The sequence below is a fragment of the Mesoplodon mirus genome (assembly GCF_964341445.2).
Source record: "Mesoplodon mirus genome assembly, chromosome: 9".
NCBI lineage: Eukaryota > Metazoa > Chordata > Mammalia > Artiodactyla > Ziphiidae > Mesoplodon > Mesoplodon mirus.
Genome location: NC_138985.1, coordinates 100,555,531 through 100,578,473, shown reverse-complemented (window position 1 = coordinate 100,578,473; position 22,943 = coordinate 100,555,531). Strand labels below are relative to the sequence as shown.

Genomic DNA, 22,943 nt, shown 5'->3' with positions numbered 1-22,943 from the left:
TATTGATTCTGATGTGTCATGTCAAGTAACCTAACAATTCTACTTGAATTTTCACTTTAAGCCAAGAGCTGTTTGGCAGTATGTTTGTTAGTTTCCAGGTGGAAGGGCCTTTTTTTCAATTTTTTGTACTGATTTTTAGTCCAAAAATGCTGTATCTATTTGGGGGGGAAATTTTGGAGAGTTTTCCTTATATGTCAACAAAAAATCATTTTTTCATCAATGCTCCACAAGCTTTTTCAAAGATGGTGTATTCTCCCATATGCAATATACAGCCACGAGATCCTCCTTTTGGTTGTGCTATTTAGGTCTTAAATAGCCTTATAAAATTTCTGTCCACTTGACCTATCTTCAACTGAGATTTTAAGTCTTCTTTTACTAATTCTTATTGACTCTCCTGAAACTGTTTTAAAAAAATCCAAGTTGTCATTAATATCCATGTATCCAATAATACATCTTCATTAAGACTTGCAGCTTGTAACCTTATAATGTTACCTCTTTAATGATTTCTAGCTTGAGTTCTACCTTGTGCAACATCAAAATAGTGACCTCTGTTTTCTTATTTCATTTGTCTGGCATATCTTTGCCTAACCTCTTATTCTTAACTTTTCTGAGTCTTTCAGTTTTGTGGTTATATCTTTTGCATAGAGCACAGAGGTGGCTTTCGCTATGTTAATTAACCTGAAAATACTTTTTTCTCTTAAGAAGCCAGTTAAGCTCATTTAATGGTATGCCTGATATGGTCTCAATTCTGTCAGAGAGAATATATAAATGATCTCACTGTGTTTATTTCCTTTGTTCGTTTTTTCCCCTTCCATATTTCTTTTGGTATCTAGAAAGGTTTTGGTTTTTGTCCTAATGGTCCCTTTTTATGTGAATACCTATATATAACCTTAGTTCTCTCTTAAATACTGTCTATTGATTCCCTAGTATAAACAATATAGAAATTAGCTCTTTTCTTCCTCTCATACCATCTCTGCACTGCAACCCCCGGCATCTATTTAAAGTAATAATATTCTTTGATGCCCTGGTGAATTTCTATAAGGCAATCAATGAGTCTATTAAATCATTTCTTGGTTGCCTGAAATTTATTCTCTAATAGCTTTCTCAGGAAAGATTTATGTGAACTATATTCCTTAAGTTCTTGAGTAACTGTAATATATCTACATTGTCAGAGCATATAACAAGAACATACTACTTTGTCACCCTTTCTCCCACTTATTAAATTCAGTTCTACAGTTAGACATAAGAATTCCCTGCAGAACATCTTCCCTGTTGTTTTCTTGGCATAAGACATTAATATACAGACTCAACAGCATGGTATTGGCATAAAGACAAATAGATCAATGGAACAGAACAGAGAGGCCAGAAATCCAGACATACATGGACAATTACATTGACACTTGACAAAGGCAGTGCGGTACAAAAAGGATAGCTTTCTCAGCAGCAGTGGTGGAAAAATTAAAATATCCACATGTAAAATGAACTTGGATCCATGCTTTATACCACATATAAAAATTAACTGAAAATAGATCATTGACCTAAAAGTAAAACTTAAAATTATGAAACTTCAGGGAGAAAACATTTGTGTTAGGTAAAAATCTCTTAGATACAGCACAAAAGGAAAATTAAAATAAGATAAATTGGACTTTATCAAAATAAGAAATTGGGGATACTTGAAGGAACAACTAAGGCTGGTATACAAACAACATGAGATGAATCTAAAAACTCTTTGTTTTGCCAGAAAGTAAGAAGTGTTCAAAAATCAACAGGGATGTGTCAAAGGACAAGATGTCAACTTGAAGGATTTGTACTACCCAAATGGGAACAATTTGATTATCAAAATAAAAAACTAAAGAAATGGATTATAACATATTAAATAAAAAAATTCATAAGCCCATAATGATAAATAAGTGGAAAAGGAAAATGTCACTGAAACAGTAAATGATCAACCGATAAGCATGGAATGATATAAAAATCACCATTTTGCAACATCACAGTAATAACTGATGAAAGCATGAATCAGCAGTGGATGCCCATCAAAAAAGTTTTTGGGAACAGAATATTCACACAGACCCCAAAGTACCTCTCAGGATGTTACGTATTAATTACAAAGGGGAGAAAAGACATCTTTAAGGTGGAGAAATCTGGCATTCACCCCCTTAAACAAGTGATCAAAGCCAACACCAATAATAATGGGACAGAATGAGATCATGGCTTCCTAAGGTAAAGCACTGAAAAGGACACATCATTTATGCCCAAAATGCTGCTTCAGTCTGGTTACAATAAGGAGAGAGAAACCATACATTGAGTTTGAAAAAATAAGTTTAATATACATAATTGTTAACCACATGAAGGAATTGGGTTAACAAGAACTGGTCAGTAAGACATAGAGAGAACTCTAAAGAATACAGGTATAATATCAGACATGATATGATACGATATGGCATAATAGCCACTACCTCTAAGGCTGAGACAGAATGCCCGAGGAAGTATTTTCCCTCCAGGGCTGATATTAGACTTTGGTGGAGAAGGCACAGCGAAGGCTTGAACTTTGGTGCTGCACCAGAGGGATTTGTTGGAGATCCAGTCTTTGGAACTCGTCCACAAATGTATTCTATGTAATGTGCTGGCAATCTGTGTCTTGGATCCTCAATCCCCTCCACCCAAAAACAAAAACAAACAAACAAAAAAACCCACAACTGGGTTTTTTTTGTTGTTGTTGAAAGGCAATATTGGGACTATTAGCAAAATCTGAATGTGTATTACGTATTAGATAACAGTGTTGTATCATTGTCAAATTTCCTAAATTTGGTAACTATACTGTGCTTACATACAAGATTATCTTTGCATATGTCAAAACTCATCAACTTGTATATTTTAAATACGTGAGGCTTACTGTATGTTTAATCTTATCTCAATAAAGCTTAAAAACACTTTTAAGTGTTTAGAAAGAGATAGAAAGAGAATCTCTATTCTTCAGAGACACATTGACATGTTCAGGGCTGAAGGGTCATGGTATTTACAATTTACTCATATGGGTCAGAAAAAAAAAACTAAGTATACTAACATGAGAAATTTAAAGAAAATATAGCAAAATCTGGTATCCTTAGTAAGGGTACATAAGAACGATACTTGCTAAGTTCTTACACGTGGTCTTTATGCTTGAAAATCAGTTGGTTGGATAGTCTCAACTCACATTTTCTTTCTGTGAAAATCTTAAAATCTTTACTCCACGGTCTTCTTCTTCACGAATGCTGATGTTGGAGTCTAATGATAATCTGACATTCTTTCCATTATAAGTGATGTAGTCTTTTTGTATAGCTGTTCAAAGTGTTTTCTTTTTCTTTAAAGCCCTAGAACACGTTTCAGTGGTGCCTGTTCTGTTTTAATTTTACTAGGCACATGCTAAGCCCTTTTAATATAGATGTTTATCATCCTTTCAACATTTTCTTGGATTGTAATATTTTTTCTGTTCTGTTGTTTTAGCACTCTTCATATTATAAACATCCATTTATTTATGGGTATGTGAATATAAGATCTTGTCACTTTCTCTATGAATTTCTTTGATCTCCTTCTCTACTTGTTTGATTTGTTTTCATCTGTCTTTTTCCATCCTTTACTTTTAAAAAAAAATTCATTTACTTTTATTTTTTATTTTTGGCTGTGTTGGGTGTTCGTTGCTGTGTGTGGGCTTTCTCTGGTTGAGGCGAGCGAGGGTTACTTTTCGTTGCTGTGCACGGGCTTCTCATTGCAGTGGCTTCTCTTGTTGCGGAACACGGGCTCTAGGCACACAGGCTTCAGTAGTTGTGGCACACAGGCTCAGTAGTCGTGGCACACGAGCTCTAGAGCGCAGGCTCAGCAGTTGTGGCGCACGGGCTTAGTTGCTCCGCGGCATGTGGGATCTACCCGGACCAGGACTTGAACCCATGTCCCCTGCATCGGCAGGTGGATTCTTAACCACTGCACCACCAAGGAAGCCCCCATCCTTTACTTCTTTTATGGTAGTTTCTAGAGTGTCTATTCATTCAAGAACTTTCTGATTTATTTTCATTTCTGAAATACTTCTAATTTTATTCCTTAACTGTCAGTTTTTCTTTTCATGACATCCTATAGCACAGCCAACTCATTTCTAAACTTTTGTAATTATGGTTTATGTTGTTTTTACATAACATACTGTTTTATTTGTAGAAATAGGTTTCATTATATCTCTACTTTAAGACCTAGGTACAATGCTATCTCAGTTTCTTTAGATCTATTATTGAGGGCTATTGTCCTTTTTTCTTATGTAATATCTTTGAATGGTGTAAAACCACAGTAGATTCCATAATTCATATTAAGGGATTTTCCTGTATTTATAAGAGAAGTTTCCTATGTAGAGGTTGTTTCCTAGATTCAGAGTTCTAAGGTTTCCTCTTACATTTTTACCACAAAGTATTCAAACCTATGGTACCTTAGTGTAACCACTTCTCTAATATTTTCTGAAATCTGCCTCCTCCAGTCCCCCTTCCCACATGTATCTGAACCTTCTCTCTTCTTAACCCCTAAATTCCTATCCTAGTCAACTTGTGTTTATTTGCAGCAGTTTCTTCTCAGCGTGGGGCTCTGTTCTTTTCACTGAATATTTCCAAGAACCTCAGGTACCAGGCTGTCCTAGCTCCCCCAGACTTTCCTGTGGCAAACTCTGCTTCATTTCAGACCCATGTTAATAGTCTGTGGGCCACACATTGAGTAGCACTACCCTGAAACACTCTGCTGCTTCAGAGAATGCACACAGGTATCACTATAAATTCTGACCTCTAGCAGCAAACATGGTCTGTAATCATACTACATTTTACTGGGAAATGCCACCCACTTTGAGGACACACAGAGAAGAAACCTTCTATATTTATGCCTTTTCTCGCCTTCTCTCCTGTTCACAATAAAGAAAACGTTTCTTCTCCTATCCAGTCACTAAGCTCTCCACCATGCCTTGGATCAATCCTACCCTGCCTTCTCAGAAGCTCACACACTCACAAATCTCTTCTTTTGTATATTCAATAGCTCACTTGACTGGATCCCAAAACAGATCTACTATATGACCCAGCAATTCCACTCCTGGGTATAGATCTGAAAAAAACAAAAACACTAATTCAAAAAGATATATGCACCCCAATGTTTATAGCAGCATTGTTTATAATCGCCAAGATACAGAAACAACCTAAGTGCCCTTCAACAGATGAGTAGATAAAGAAGATGTGGTGTGTGTGTGTGTGTGTGTGTATACACATACACACACACACACACACACACACACACACACTGGAATACTAGTCAGCCATAAAAAAGGACAAAATTTTGCCATTGGCAGCATCATGGATGGACTTGGAAGGCATTATGCCAAGTGAAATAAGTCAGATAGAGAAAGACAAATACTGTATGATATCACTTATATGTGGAATCTAAAAAAATACAACAAACTGGTGAAAAAACAAAAAAGAAGCAGACTCACAGATATAGAGAACAAACTAGTGGTTACCACTTGGGGTGGGGGACAATATAGGGATAGGGAAGTGGGAAGTACAAACTACTGAGTGTAAGATAGTATTACAAGGATGTATTGTACAATACAGGGAATATAGCCAATATTTTGTAATAACTGTAAATGAAGAGTGACCTTTAAAAATTGTATAAATAATGAATAAACATGCTTAAGCCTTTCCTATTCACAAAAAAATAAACAAGAAATATTCCTCAACTCCTATTTTTTTCTCCCCAGGTACTGCCTTATCCCTTTCCTCCCTCCCTTCAGAAGTAAACTTTTTTGTTTTTTGTTTTTTTTTAACAGAGTTGGTAAACTTTTCCATCTATATCGCTTTACCTCCCACCCACCCCAATATGGTTTTCCCTTCTATCTCTCTACCAAAATAGTTGTGGCCTGCGAGCCACAACTACAGAGCCCGCGTGCCTAGAGCCCGTGCTCCGCAACAAGAGAAGCCACTGCAATGAGAAGCCCGTGCACCGCAACGAAGACCCAACACAGCCAAAAAAAAAAAATTCCTAAAGGTTTGTCCTAGGTGATCTCCACACTCTACTTTCCAAGAGTAGAAGGGAAGGAAACAGAGGGAAGACAACACGGAGACCAAAAAGGAAGGGTGAGGGAAGTGGGAGAACTTGAACAGCAAGTCTAGAAGATTGATGAGGACAGGAAGAAACGTAAATCAACATATACCAGTGCAGAGACAGACAGACACTAAGAATCTCATGTGCCATAGGCTCTCTTCCTGGTTATGCTTCATGCTGAATATACATAGTCAAGAGATCCCAGGGAGACTATTGATCCATAATCAAAGATCTTCCGGTAGTTTTTTGAGGAATAGGGTTGTTTTGCAACTTCAAAGAAGAGAATTTGAAAAATGGTTTTAAAGACTAGATAAACATGCAAAAACACTGAGGCAATTCAGCTGATATTTATATGTTCACGTGTTGTTTTAAACAAATATTTGAACATGCACCCTACATATATATTTATTATGTACGTGTGCTAAAGTACTAGTGTGTCTGGTACAGAGTAAATCACATAAATATATTTTTAAAGAATGAAATAAGTGCTTTTAAATGTATTGCTAATCATGAAAACTTCATACCGTTACTGGCTAATGGTCCAAGATGTGATATACACTTACGGCACAGTTCATTAACATAGAGGACGTCAATCAATTTCACAGAGTCTTCTTATTAATTTTGAAACTTTTAGGCCCAATTCTTGTTAGACCTAGTTAATCATTGCTGTCAACTTCATAGTAAGACTGATGAAGAGCCCATAAAGGATCAGTTCTGCCATTCTATGCTGCTATGCTTGCAAAATTAGCATTATCTTTATCACAGCTGAATATGAGACTTCAAAGATTCAAGTAATTTAAGCCTGGTGGGAAAAATCACCACTCCATCAACTCCATACACCTGATAAAATTAAACACAAAATGAGGCAGCAAAGGTTACAAGCTTTCTATAGAACATGGATCTCCTTGCGTGCTAATCCACCATTGACTGCATATTCAGGTGTCAAGAATGCAAGTATCTATCCCCCTACAAAACACTGAAGAAGTCATTAAATATGAGCAGCCCTGATTTCTCTGAGCTCAGTTTTCTGTATTTTCCTAAACTGGGTAAGAACCAAGCCAACAGTACCCAACCCTGATTACAGACTTAAATGGAACTATCTCTACACTTCTAATTAGAATTGGGATCACTTTTTTAAAAAGAATTAATTTATAATTTTTTAATTGAATGAAGTATAGTTGATTTACAATGTTGTGTTAGTTTCAGGTATACACCAAAGTGATTCAGTGTTTTATATATATATATAAAATATATATATATTCTTTTTCAGATTCTTTTCCATTATAGGTTATTACACAATACTGAGTATAGTTCCTTGTGCTATACAGTAGGACACTGCTGTTTATCTAGTTTACATATAGAAGTGTGTATGTGTTAATCCCAAACTCCTAATTTATCCCCCCACCTTTTCCCCCTCTGGTAACCATAAGTTTGTTTTCTATGTCTGTGAGCATATTTCTGTTTGTAAATAAGTTCATTTCTATCATGTTTTAGATTCCACATATCAGTGATATATGGTATTTGTCTTTCTCTGACTTACTTTACTTAGTATGATAATCTCTAGGTCCATCCATGTTGCTGCAAATGGCATTATTTCATTCTTTTCTATGGTTGAGTAATATTCCATTGTATATATGTACATCTTCTTCATCCAGTCATCTGTCAATGGACACTTAGGTTGCTTCCATGTCTTGGCTATTGTAAATAGTGCTGCTATGAACACTGGGGTGCATGTATCTTTTCAAATTAGAGTTTTCATCTTTTCCAGATATATGCCTAGGAGTGGGATTGCTGGATCATATGGTAAAATTCTATTTTTAGTTTTCTAAGGAACCTCCATACTGTTCTGTGGCTGTACCAATTTACATTTCCACCAACAGTGTGGGAGGGTTCCCTTTTCACCACATCCTCTCCAGCATTTATTATTTGTAGACTCTTTGATGATGGCCATTCTGACCAGTGTGAGGTGATTCCTCATTGTGGTTTTGATTTGCATTTCTCTGATAATTAGTGATGTTGAGCAGCTTTTCATGTGCTTCTTGGCCATCTGTATGTCTTCTTTGGAGAAATGTCTATTTAGGTCTTCTGCCCATTTTTTGATCAGGTTGTTTGTTTTTTTGATATTGAGCTGTATGAGCTATTTGTGTATTTTGGAAATTAATCCCTTGTCGGTCACATCATTTGCAAATATTTTCTCCCATTCTGTAGGTTGTGCTTTCATTTTGTTTATGGTTTCGTTTGCTGTGCAAAAGCTTTTAAGTTTAATTAGATCCCATTTGTTTATTTTTGCTTTTTTTCCATTACTCTAGCAGACAGATCCAAAAAATATCGCTACGATTTATGTCAGAGTGTTCAGCCTATGTTTTCCTCTAGGAGTTTTACAGTATCCAGTCTTATGTTTAGGTCTTTAATCCATTTTGAATTTATTTTTGTATATGGCATTAAGAGAATGTTCTAATTTCATTTTTTTTTACATGCAGCTGTACAGTTTTCCCAGCACCACTTATTGAAGAGACTTTTTCTCCACTGTATATTCTTGACTCTTTTGTGGAATATTAATTGACCATAGATGTGGGGGGTGATCATTTTTTATGGCTATTGCACATGTGCCCTACATCTTATAATTTAGGGACTTTCCAGACTGCTGAAACCGAGGGGATTTTTTTTTTTTTTTTTTTTCAGTACGCGGGCCTCTCACTGTTGTGGCCTCTCCCGTTGCAGAGCACAGGTTCCGGACGCGCAGGTTCAGCAGCCATGGCTCACGGGCCCAGCTTCTCCGTGGCACGTGGGATCTTCCCGGACCGGGACACGAACCTGTGTCCCCTGCATCGGCAGGCGGACTCTCAACCACTGCACCACCAGGGAAGCCCCCTCGAGGGGATTTTTTGAGTGGCATCCATATGGAACTTCTCTAGGAATGGAGATTAGACCCTAACTTCACTTAGGGTCCTGGTAATGGCCTACCATGATCTTCAATCTTGTGACTGTCATTTTAGTTAAAAACAGATGTGAAAATCCATAAACTTACTTATCCAAATTGTGCTACAATTTGTGGGAGAAAAAAAAACACAACGGAGTCTGCAGTAGAGAAATCCCATCACCTCCAGGGCAGCTGTGTATAGTTTTGATCTTTTCTTTTATGAAAAGATTTATTCCTAGTTCTAGGTCCCAATCTTCCAGGGCTCTAAGCACACTTAAACTTGGTGGGTAGATGAGGGGAGACCCATTCAGATACAGCACAAGGGACTGCCTAATTTTAGAGGGCAAATGAGGATTATTCGCATTCCGTTTGCTAAGCCATGTATTCCCCGGGGCTACATATGCCACGCTTATTTCTTTTTTTTTTTTTTCGTACGCGGGCCTCTCACTGTTGTGGCCTCTCCCGTTGCGGAGCACAGGCTCCGGATGCGCAGGCTCAGCGGCCATGGCTCACGGGCCCAGCTGCTCCGCGGCATATGGGATCCTCCCAGACCGGGGCACGAACCCGTATCCCCCGCATCGGCAGGCGGACTCTCAACCACTGCGCCACCAGGGAGGCCCGCCACGCTTATTTCTAACACACACAAAGGTACCTTTTGGACTTGCAGCAGCCCTGACTCCTCCCTCAGGATACTTTGTGTACAATATGTGCAGTGTAGCCAGTTAACATGCTTATTCATGTGACCACAACAATCTACACATCAAGTACTTTCCAGCTTAATTTATGCAAATAAGTTCTAATGTTTTCCCTCACCTCACTAGAATTTTATTTCATAATGCAGCACACATCCCATTTTAGAGACTAGGTCTAGTGCATACTTGAAAATGCATGTAAAATTTGAGAAAGGGGTCAAGGTAACAGGAAGCCACGAGAGATGTGTGCATCTAGGTGATAAATTGGTGCGGTCTCTAAGAAAAATTAAAGGGACAAATCTAAGGATCTAAGAACCAAAGTTTGCTGATTACCCACATTTGAGTATATGACAAAAGTGCAGTGTGATTAAAAAATGGTCTTTGGACATAAACTTTTCACCAGGACAGAGAAACTAGTACCAAGACAAGCTTGCCTGACATGAATAACTATATGCAACTGGGAAGAATAAACTCAGGAAGCGAGCCCCTATAATATCTTGATTCTTTGCCTGGGGACTATATCCTGACCATGGTACAGGGAACTAGAGGCTCAGCAGAACACAGCTTAGGAGCCAGAGGAAAATTTGGGCTGTGAAACAGATAAGCACTGGAGAGAAGGGAACTGCACAGAGGAAGGGTGCCAATAGTCTATGTAGGGTTTCCCCAAATTCTTGGCTGAAGTCTACCATGCATGTGCAGAGTGAGACTTACCAGAAGTCTACCAGAGAGCAGCTGCTAAGGGATTGAGAGAGTAGCAAAGATACTAGAGGCCCGGCAGGAACAAAGAGAAAATAAATAAAAAGATGGTAATCTTAAACTGAACCATACTAATAAATTACTTAAAATGTAAGTGAATTAAACAATTAAAAGCAAAATTTTACAACTTGGATAAATAAGCAACACACAACCATACACTTTCTACAAGAGACACACTTTAAATATAAAGGTTAAAAGTAAAAGATGAGTAGGCATAGAGGAAACTTTCCTCAACATAATAAAGGCCATATATGACAACCCCACAGCTGACATCGTCCTCAATGGTGAAAAACTGAAACCATTTCCACTAAGATCAGGAACAAGACAAGGCTGCCCACTCTCACCACTCTTATTCAACCTAGTTTTGGAAGTTTTAGCCACAGCAATCAGAGAAGAAAGGAAATAAAAGGAATCCAAATTGGAAAAGAAGAAGTAAAGCTGTCACTGTTTGCAGATGACATGATACTATACATAGAGAATCCTAAAGATGCTACCAGAAAACTACTAGAGCTAATCAATGAATTTGGTAAAGTAGCAGGATACAAAATTAATGCACAGAAATCTCTGGCATTCCTGTACACTAATGATGAAAAATCTGAAAGTGAAATCAAGAAAACACTCCCATTTACCATTGCAACAAAAAGAATAAAATATCTAGGACTAAACCTACCTAAGGAGACAAAAGACCTGTGTGCAGAAAATTATAAGACATTGATGAAAGAAATTAAAGATGATACAAATAGATGGAGAGATATTCCATGCTTCTGGATTGGAAGAATCAATATTGTGAAAATGACTCTACTACCCAAAGCAATCTACAGATTCAATGCAATCCCTATCAAACTACATCTGGCATTTTTCACAGAACGAGAACAAAAAATTTCAAAATTTGTTTGGAAAAACAAAAGACCCCGAATAGCCAAAGCAATCTTGAGAACGAAAAACGGAGCTGGAGGAATCAGGCTCCCTGACTTCAGACTATACTACAAAGCTACAGTAATCAAGACAGTGTGGTACTGGCACAAAAACAGAAAGATCGATCAATGGAACAGGATAGAAAGCCCAGAAATAAACCCACGCACATATGGTCAACTTATCTTTGATAAAGGAGGCAGGAATGTACAGTGGAGAAAGGACAGCCTCTTCAATAAGTGGTGCTGGGAAAACTGGACAGGGACATGTAAAAGCATGAGATTAGATCATTCCCTGACACCATACACAAAAATAAGCTCAAAATGGATTAAAGACCTAAATGTAAGGCCAGAAACTATCAAACTCTTAGAGGAAAACATAGGCAGAACACTCTATGACATAAATCACAGCAAGATCCTTTTGGACCCACCTCCTAGAGAAATGGAAATAAAAACAAAGATAAACAAATGGGACCTAATGAAACTTCAAAGCTTTTGCACAGCAAAGGAAACCATAAACAAGACCAAAAGACAACCCTCAGAATGGGAGAAAATATTTGCAAATGAAGCAACTGACAAAGGATTAATATCCAAAATTTATAAGCAGCTCATGCAGCTCAATAGCAAAAAAACAAACAACCCAATCCAAAAATGGGCAGAAGACTTAAATAGGCATTTCTCCAAAGAAGACATACAGACTGCCAACAAACACATGAAAGAATTCTCAACATCATTAATCATTAGAGAAATGCAAATCAAAACTACAATGAGATATCATCTCACACTAGTCAGAATGGCCATCATCAAAAAATCTAGAAACAATAAATGCTGGAGAGGGTGTGGAGAAAAGGGAACACTCTTGCACTGTTGGTGGGAATGTGAATTGGTACAGCCACTATGGAGAACGGTATGGAGGTTCCTTAAAAAACTACAAATAGTACTACCATATGACCCAGCAATCCCACTACTAGGCATATACCCTGAGAAAACCATAATTCAAAAAGAGACATGTACCAAAATGTTCATTGCAGCTCTATTCACAATAGCCTGGAGATGGAAACAACCTAAGTGTCCATCATCGGATGAATGGATAAAGAAGATGTGGCACATATATACAATGGAATATTACTCAGCCATAAAAAGAAACGAAACTGAGCTATTTGTAATGAGTTGGATAGACCTAGAGTCTGTCATACAGAGTGAAGTAAGTCAGAAAGAGAAAGACAAATACCGTATGCTAACACATATATATGGAATTTGAGAAAAAAAAATGTCATGAAGAACCTAGGGGTAAAACAGGAATAAAGACACAGACCTACTTGAGAATGGACTTGAGGATATGGGGAGGGGGAAGGGTAAGCTGTGACAAAGCAAGAGAGAGGCATGGACATATATACAGTACCAAAGGTACTAAGGTAGATAGATAGTGGGAAGCAGCCGCATAGCACAGGGAGATCAGCTCACAGGGAGATCAGCTCGGTGCTTGGTGACCGCCTGGAGGGGTGGGATAGGGAGGGTGGGAGGGAGGGAGACGCAAGAGGGAAGGGATGTGGGAACAGATATATATGTATGACTGATTCACTTTGTTATAAAGCAGAAACTAATAAAAAAAAAGGTAAAAGGATGGAAAAATAAACAATTTAAACGCAAAGATAAGAAAACTGGTAGCTATATTAATATAAGACAATGCATAGGTCATGAAATAGTAGTATGAATGATAGAGAAGAACATTTTGTAGTGTTAAAAAGGGCAGGCAATTCATCAGTAAGACAAAGCTTTGAAATACTTATAGCAGAAACTAACTGCATTAAAGGAATAAAGAGAGAAATCAGCAATCATGATTGAAGATTTAAACATTCTTCTTTCTATAGCTGATAGAACAAGCAGACAAAAACAAAAACAACAACAAAGGGACTTCCCTGGTGGTGCAGTGGTTAAGAATTCGCCTGCCAGTGCAGGGGACACAGGTTTGAGTGCTGGTCCGGGAAGATCCCACATGCCGCAGAGCAACTAAGCCCATGCGCCACAACTACTGAGCCTGTGCTCTAGAGCCTGTGAACCACAACTACTGAGCCTGCGTGCCGCAGCTACTGAAGCCCGTGCACCTAGAGCCCGTGCTCTGCAACAAGAGAAGCCACTGCAATGAGAAGCCCACGCACCACGATGAAGAGTGGCCCCTGCACGCAGCAACAAAGACCCAACGCAGCCTAAAATAAATAAATAAATTTAAAATATGTACAGCTTTAAAACAAACAAAAAACCAAACCTAGCAACAACAAAAACAATAAAAATATAATTTTTTTACAACACTATCAACCAACTTGACCTAATTGACATTTACAGAACACTACTCCCAACAACGGTAGAATTTAAATTCTTTAAGTGCACATTCACCAAAATAGATGATATGCTAGAATATAAAATGTCTCAATAAACTTCAAAAGATTTAAACCCTACAGAGCATTTTTTTACTACAATGAAATAAGCTATGTAGAAAATCCCCCTTATACCTATAAATTAACACACTTCTAAGCAACCCATTGGTCATAGAAGAAATCACAAGAGAAATTTAAAAAATTTTTAATGGAATGTTAATAAAAACATGACACAAAATTTGTTTGAGGTGGCTAACACATGCTTAGGGAAAAAATTGTACCTTTAAAGCAGAGACAATAAATAAAATTAACAAAGCCAAAAGTTAGTTGATAAGCCCTTAGTAATAGTAAGCAAGAAAAAGAATAAACATGAATTACATATAGAAACAAAAGAGGGGACATCATTCAATTCCTGAAACCACTAAAAGGATAAGGGAATATTGTGAACAAACTCATGCCAGTAAATGTACAAACTAGCTGAATCATATAATTTTCTTCAAACAATTTACCAAAATGGATTTGAGAAGAAACAAAAAATCTGATAGCCCTATCTCTATTAAAGACACTGAATTCCTAATCAAAACGTTCCCCGTAAAGAAAACTCCAAGTCCAGGTGGATTCACTGGTGAATTCTGTCAAGTATTTAAGGAAGCATTAATAGCAATTTTACAAAAACTCTTTTAGAGAATAGAGATGGAGGGAAAACCTCACACCACATTTTGAGGTATTACCTTGATACCAAAATCAGATAAAAACACAAGAAAACCAAATCACCAATGTTCCCCATGAAGAAAAACAACCCCCCCCCAAAAAAAACCCTTAAAGTGTTAGCAATTCAAATCCGGAAGTACACAGAAAGCATAATACATCATGACCAAGGAGGGTATACACCAAGAATTCAAGACTGGTTTAACATCTGAAAATCAATGTAATTCACCACAGCAACAGAAAAAAAAAAAGAGGAAAACCATATGATCATTTTAATAGATACAGAAAATGCATTTGACCAAAATTTATCATTCATTCATGATAAAAAAAACCCTTCAGTACACTTGGAATAGAAGGGAACCTCTTAATTTTGGTAATGGGCATTTATAAAAAACAAACAAGCTAACATATTAGTGGTGAATGACTGAATGTTTTACCCCTAAGATCAGGAATAAGAAAAAGGATGTCACCTCTCGTTTAATATTGAAATTAAACTTCTATTCAATATGCTACCAGAAGTCCTAGCTAGTGTAATAAGGGAAGAAAATGTCACAAATTATAAAGGATGAAAAGAAACAAGTAAAACTACCTGCAAGTAACATGATAGTCTATGCAGAAATTCCTAAGGAATCTACAAAAAACTACTAGATTTAATAACTGAATTTAGCAAGAGAGTAGCATACAATCAATATACAAAAGCCAATTGTATTTCAATATATTAGCAACAAGTAATTGGAAATGAAAAATTTTAAAACACCAATTTCAATATTGTTAAAGAACATTATCATAAAATATTTTAGAATAAACTTCACAAAAATTGCCCAAGACCACTATAAGAGTACTGAAATTAAAGATCTAAATAAATGGGAAATAAAACATGTTCATGGATAGCAACAGTCAATATCGTTAAGATCATTCTCCCCAAATTGATATCTAGATTCAATGCAATTCCAATCAAAATTATAGCAGACTTTTGTGTAGAAATTGATAATTCGATTCTAAAAACTTGTAAAGAAATGCAATGACTTTAAAGGGTCAAAACAATTTTGAAAAAGAACAAAATTGTCCAATTTCAAAATCTGCTTAAAAAGCTAAATTAAAAAAAAAAACATTATTAGTACTGAATGAATAGATCAATAGAATAGAATAGAGAGTAGAGAAACAGAACCATACATATATGTTCAACTGACTTTTTACAAAAATGCCAAAAGTAATATAATGGGCAAAGTACTCTTTTCAATAAATAGTGCTTTAACATACGGTTAAAAACATGAACCTCAATCCTTACCTAGCACTAAAATTACCCAAAATATATTACAGGTCTAAATATAAAAGCTAAAACTATAAAAGTACTGAAAGAAAAGACAGGTGAAAAATCTAAGTAAACTTGGAGTAGGCACAGAATTGTTAGAACACTAAAATCACTAACCATAAAAGAAAAAGAAATTATAAACTAGATAAAATTTAAAACTTCAGCTTTTCAAAAGACACCATCAATAAGAAGGTATAGTCAAGGAGTTTAGAATGGACATGTACACACTGCTATATTTAAAATGGATAACCAACAAGGACCTACTGTACAGTACAGGGAACTCATCAATGTTATGTGGCAGCCTGGATGGGAGGGGAGTTTGGGGGAGAATGGATACGTGCATATGTATGGTTGAGTCCCTTTGCTGTGCACCTGAAACAATCACACTGTTAATTGGGTATACTCTGAAATAAAATAGAAAGTTAAAAAAAAAAAGAAAAAGAAAATGAGGGACTTCCCTGGTGGCCCAGTGGTTAAGACTCCACACTTCCAATGCTGGGGGCGCAGGTATGATCCTTGGTCGGGGAACTAAGATCCCACATGCCGCATGGTGCAGCAAAAAAACAAAAAAGAAAAAAAGAAGATGAACAAGCAAGCAAAAGGAGTGGAAGAAAATACCTGCAATATATGTATGTAGACGAGTGCCAGGAAACTGGACATATATAAAGAATTTTTACTTTTCAGTAACAGGCCAAATCACCTAGACCTAGTTTTAAAAATCTACAAAAGCCTTAAACTGAAATTTTACCAAAAATAAGTAAGAATAGCCAATAAGCACAAGAAAAGATGCCCATTATTATGCATCAGGGAAATGAAAATTAAAATCATGAGATACCTCTTCAAACATATTAGAACGGCTAAAATTAAAGACTACCACCCAAATTAGTGAGGACATTAATGGGAACTCTCATACATTGCTGGAGGGAACGCAAAATGGTACCCCAGGGTAAACATACACTTATGACACAGACAAGGAATTCCAATTCTAAGTATTTACCCAAGGAAATGAAAACATATTCACATAACAACTTGTCTACAAATATTTATAACTGTTTTATTCATAACAACCCCAAACTGAAATCAATAGTAACTTCCATCAACAGGTGAATATTGTATACAGATCTTAAATCTTAAATCCTTTGTCATTATATATTGTACTCGAAATGTGATTAATACTTTTCTCCAAGAACCAAAAGAAATCAGCTCCCAGAATTGACAGTTATATCTTACAGACTGCCAGTTAATAAAGAGAACTGATGGACTCATATTTTACTCTCCCTTGACCCCTTTCAAAAGTGTGCTCTCAGTATTCTTTAAAAATAGCTCTTAGAGCTTGCTACTCTTTGGCTGAACAGTACATCCACACTACAAAATATTGCACAATGTTGTAACATTTCTCCAAGATCAGTTTGTCTCCTCACTTCATGTACCAATATGTACCTAAAGAAAATGTTTTCTAAGCTCTTCCCCCTTTCCTGAACATTACTGCATACTAGAAAATGAAAGTCAGGACTGAGGTAGTAAACCAACTTTAGCTTGTGGTCACTCACCCTCATTCCTTCCAACTGGGAGCCTTACAAAAGTTTAAACCAATGTTCTCAATGGAGGCTTGGTGGCCAGTGTAATTGTGTCTAAGCATTTACAAATTATATGTTTGTTGCTATAAGTTACCTTTGTTTCTTCTTTAAAACAGGCAAGGGCCTCCCTGGTGGCGCAGTGGTTGAGAGTCCGCCTGCTGATGCAGGGGATACGGGTTCGTGCCCCGGTCTGGGAGGATCCCATATGCCGCGGAGCGGCTGGGCCCGTGAGCCATGGCCGCTGAGCCTGTGCGTCCGGAGCCTGTGCTCCGCAACGGGAGAGGCCACAACAGTGAGAGGCCAGCGTACAGCAAAAAAAAAAAAAAAAAAAAAAAAAAAAACCAGGCAAACCATTATGTTGATTTTGTAAAAAATACGTGTTAGAAAAAGACTTGCTTTCTATAAAGTTCATTTAGGATATAACAAAGGGAGCAGCAAAAAGTACTTAATAGAAAGGGAAACTAGGTCTGATACTGTGGAGAACATTACACCTTGAATTTTTAATTTTCTAAAGAATCCTCTTTGATCAACTGTACTTTGGAATATAATACAGCTTGAGCTAAAAAAACCTCAACCCCCCCCCCAAAAAAAACTAGGGTTTATGATTATACTCTAGAACTCTACAACTATGACATATTGGGCTCTCTGGGGTGAGAGGCCTAGAAATCTAGATTCTCAACAAGCATACCAGGTGATTCTAGTAGAGCTAAAATTTGAAAACCCCTATCTAAATCTAGAAGAGTATAATTGCAACACATGTGGCTTCAACAAAACTTGTTTTGTTTGGCCTACAGAACGGGGGTGGGGTATGGGGGGTGGGGGGTGTGTGTGGGGTGTGTGTGTGTGTGTGTGTGTGTTTAATTACTTGCCAATATCTAATACTAGAGAAACCTTACATAAAATCCAGACTTCAGACTTCTCGTTAAAAAATAAATAAATAAAAGATCCTCCAACCCTGGCCCTGCGCTATCACAGGACCATCTGCTGGAGCTGCGTACAGTTTGCTCCCCTTTCCTTTCACTCCCCACCATTCCCTATTATTTTACCCCAGGCTCTTAGTTCTCCATCTCAATTACTTGCTTAGCTCCTGAAGGTACTGTAGTTTGACCTATGATGCCTGTACCCACAAGTTCATTAGGAGAATGAAGAACAGAGATAATCAAATGAACCCTATTTATTTACAGTTGATCCTTAAACAAGTTTGGGGTTAGGAGTGCTGACGCTTCCGCAGCTGAAATTTCGAATATAACTTACAGTCGGCCCTCCCTATCACCAGTTCCGCATCCTCAGATTCAACCCACTGCAAATCTTGTACTACTCTAGTATTTGCTATTGAAAAAATATCTGTGTATAAGTGCACCCTTGCAGTTCAAACTGTGTTGTTCAAGGGTCAAGTGTAGTTCTGAAATATATTGCCTAAACTTTTGTTACAGCTAGTATTAAAATAAGTTTGCAAGGAGAGAGGAAGGGAGAAAATATTCAAGTTATTAAGACTCAGGATAGTATTTTTAATTTATTGAAGATAGCCCTAACTATTTTTTAGAGATGTGGAAGTATCATTTAACAAAGGCTTCTTCTTTCTTAGTATAAAAACAAAAACATTATCTTCCAATTTAAATGCTTTCCTGAACACTTGCTTACAATACAAACACAAAGATAAAAAATATTTGGAGACTGGAACATTTTGAGAACTCTATATAATTGCAAACTTGCCTCAGAGTTGAGGATCAGAGCTTTTTTACCCACGTTCTCATTCATTCAGATCTAAATGTCATGACGTGGCACACAATACATCTTAATTCTAGAATTATGCAAAATTTAGTTCCTAATTGGCTACTGGTCCATTTAATCATTTAAAATATAAATAAAAGAAACCCTTAAACGTGTCTAAAAATTAAGAACTAAAATTTAAGTTTCACCTGTACTAACTTTCCAACAGGTGGGCCATGTCAGAGCAAATCAGCGTGAAGATTTTACCCAACTTGTAAGCTAACAAAGTAGCTTACCACGGATGCTGGTTGAAGACAGGAGACTTGCGGGTCAGATACAAAGGGCAGTTTGTTACTTCCAGTAATAATATAAGCCAAAGTGTCAACATTTTTGCACTGGTTTCCAGAGGCCCAGTTCCCACCTGGCAAGGTGAAGAGGGGCAGTTGATGCTTGCACAGGCAATGGGTTGTGTTGCACAAGAGGAAACCTAAGCCTAGGGAACCCTCATCTTTTATGACGGGCAATAAGCATGCCTGCCTTTCACTCCAGAAGGAGACATCTATCTTTATTATACTGCACCACATGCATGGCTATTCTTTGCTCTGGTGGAAGACACTATCTCTACCTTCCAAGGCTCTTCCTTATATAAACATCCTTTAAAAACAGAAACAAAGGGCAGTCAGCACCTCCCCTGGTAAGACCTGCAGAAACAGAGAAACCCACGGAAAACCGTCTCTGTCAACTAGACACTGTTCCTAACATATAATTAAATCAAGAATCTAACACTACAACCTATTTAAAAGCATCAATTTCATATGTTCTTTGACCTAGCTCAACTGTTTAATCTGCATTTTATCTCTAATTAAATCAACCAGTCCCTTTAAAAAAGGCAGTATATATTAAAAACGAATTACTTCCACTTACTTTGTATTTTTTAAACGGAGGTGCTCAAATATTTGCAATATAAACATTTAAAACCTCAATTATTCTACTAGAAACAATTTACTGTGCTTACTTCAAGTGTTTCAAACCTGTTAACGTTAGCAATGGGAACTACCTGTCAAAAGTCTCATTATACAGTAACAAACACCACAAAGAGAACAGTAACTTCAACATTTCCAGCTGCTGTCCACAAAATACAAGAAAATGCGGCACCCCAAATCACTTTGTTCTGTTTCTCTTTACCATTTACAGTCTCAAAATAAAATCTCCGAAAGAGAAGGACAACAAAACACCGTCTCTTAGTTCCTTTGTCCCCATCGGAGAGGAGAGAACTGGGGGCTCATTAAGGTAAATAACCCAAAACATGCAAGACGAAAAATAGACGGCATCCAATCTGTAATCAATCATCAAAGAAAGTCACCATCACTTCATCTTTATCCCTCCCTTCCCCTCTCCAGCTCAAATAACATGGGTACATACAAGATGATTAGGATCATATGGACCTGGACAAAGCTTTGGGGAGGCAGAGGGCAGCGGTTAACTAGATGCAGTCGTCAAAGGACCCGAGATACAGACTACAGCAGACTCCGACAGAGGTTTTCAAAAGTGCGGGTCGCATGGGCCACGCACCCGGGGGGAGAATGCTGGGGAGCAGCAGCAGTAGCGCAGCCAAGTCTACAGCGCCGGTGGAAGTTGCTCGCGGGGCGCGCGGTACGCCGCACAACGCGCGGGCCCTCCATGTCACCGCCGGCAGCACAGACCCTCCTCGCCCCTCCCCCGCCGCGCACCCCGGGCGGCGGCGACATGACAGCGGGTCGCTGCGCCGCTCCAGGGCGCCGGCCTGCCCGGGCTCCCCACCCCCTACCGCGCCCGCACCCTCCTCTCACCTTGGGTAGCGAACGGCGAGGAGCCGCTGACCGGCGAGCCGGGGGCGGGGACGGGCGGCGGGGTCTCGGCCGAGCCCAGCATGGGGGCGGGCAGCATGAGGTAGCGCTGGGGCGCGGGCAGGCAGCGCTGGCAGAAGGAGTGCAGGCAGGGCAGCAGCTTGGGCGCCCGGCTCTGGATGTTCTGGTGGCACACGGCGCAAGTGTCCAACAGGTTGAGCCGGGCCGCCTCGCCTCCGCGCTCCGAGTCGGGGCCCTGCCGACTCTCGGCCTCGTTCTCCCCGCTCGGCTGAACCGAGGGCCCCCCGGCGGCCGCCGCCGAAGCCGCCGCGGCCGCCGTCGCCGCCTTCTCTACAGCCACCTCCATTGTCCTGCCCCCGCCGCCGCTGCCGGGAAAGGAGGAGCGGGTTCTTTGCCCGCCGCCACCCCCGACGACTTCCTTCTCCTCCTTCTCCTCCCAGGCCGCCCGAGTGACTCGTAGGAGAGGGAGGGAGGCCCGGGCCAAGGAAGCTTCCTCAGGCCCCGGGGATCCGCCTCCTGGGTGGCGCGGCCGGAAGAAGGGGATCTGTCAGTGGGGACTGCTCTTCGCACCGGAGAGGCTGCGCCCCGTCCGCTTCGCCAACCGCCTTTCTCTCGGGCCCCCGGACCCACCTCAGGCCCCGCCCCCTCCCTCCCTCCCTCTCCCAGCAACCGAGGCGACTGCAAGGAGTGCGCCGCCCAATAGCCGCCGCGCCTGGTCGGGGGGCGGGGCGTGCGGAAGCCCGCGAGGCTCGGACGGCCGCTGTGGGAGGCTGGGAGGTGGGAGGTAGCTTGCCCAGCCCCGCCCACCGAGCTCCTGGAACCGCGGCCTCTGATTGGGCCTTTGTGTGTGTTTGGCTCCTCTAAAAAGATTAAGGGTTCATTTGTTAACGATCGACCACCTAATTCGGTCCGCCTGTGTTAGCTCCTCCTATGGGGCGGGGTTTCACTGTGTCTACCCGACACTGTAAATTAAGCAACTGCTACGAAAAACTCATTTTACTACTGCAGACAGGGGTCCTGTAGGAGGAATAAATATGGTGGGAGGGTAGAAGGATGACGAAGTGGAGAGAGTAAAAAGCAAAGGAAAGAATTATAAAAAACGGGAGAATGTTGTGTAGAAAAGATGTTGTGGAGGAGGCATGGATTTTGCCACCTGAATTTACTCATCTCTGATGAATTGCGAGCATGAAGAGTAAGAGGGGAGGTTCTCTTGCAAGTCGGGAATTTTTAAAGGGTTTCCCCAATGAAAAAGGGGAAATTAATTTTTAAAGTCAGTGATTTGCTTTTTAAGTGAATAAAAATGGTTCATTTTCCAAGGAGTTAATATATAAAGATTGTTTGAAAGTGTTTTATTGCATAAACATGGCATCATTACAAGAAATAGAAATAAATGTCAATACTGATAGCCAAATAATTCTAAAATATTCTTTTTCATCCCCCCCAACCCCACCCCACACTTATATCAGAAGTTACACATATTTTCACTCTAAAAATGGCCAAAGGGCAAACTCTAGGCATCCTAGCTCTCCCTCAAGACCTTACCTTTCCCAAATTATTCCTCTCCTAGCAGCCTCTTTCCCAAACAGATCCTTAAATCCAATTTCCATAGGCCTCCAGAGTGAAGTTTTCCTTCTTAATGACATTCAAGGGCTATTTATTTTGTATAGTAGTAGTTTCTTAAACCTTAGTTTGCGTAAGAATCACCTGGCAAATTTACTTAGACATTGATCCTTGGACCCCTCCCTATATTCAATTTTAGCAGCATCTCCTGATTGTGATGTGGATGGTCCAGGAAAAGCTTTAGAGCAACAATTTTTTTAAATTAATTAATTAATTAATTTTTGGCTGTGTTGGGTCTTGGTTTCTGTGCGAGGGCTTTCTCTAGTTGTGGCAAGCAGGGGCCACTCTTCATCGCGGTGCGCGGGTCTCTCACTATCCGGCTTCTCTTGTTGCGGAGCACAGGCTCCAGACGCGCAGGCTCAGTAGCTGTGGCTCACAGGCTTAGTTGCTCCGCGGCATGTGGGATCTTCCCGGAC

The 22,943-nt window shown here is 39.3% G+C and overlaps 1 protein-coding gene across 2 annotated transcripts in view; it reads right to left on the bottom strand.

The window, feature by feature from the left end:
* TRIM24 (tripartite motif containing 24) overlaps window positions 1–21,487 on the bottom strand; it is a 93,163-nt gene extending 71,676 nt beyond the window's left edge. For both annotated transcript variants that reach the window (XM_082632815.1, XM_082632816.1), the window contains exon 1: window positions 20,890–21,487. In XM_082632815.1, coding sequence (XP_082488941.1) covers window positions 20,890–21,253 — 364 coding nt within the window. In that variant the 5' untranslated portion in view covers window positions 21,254–21,487. The remainder of the gene's footprint in view (window positions 1–20,889) is intronic.
* Window positions 21,488–22,943: the final 1,456 nt, after the last annotated feature.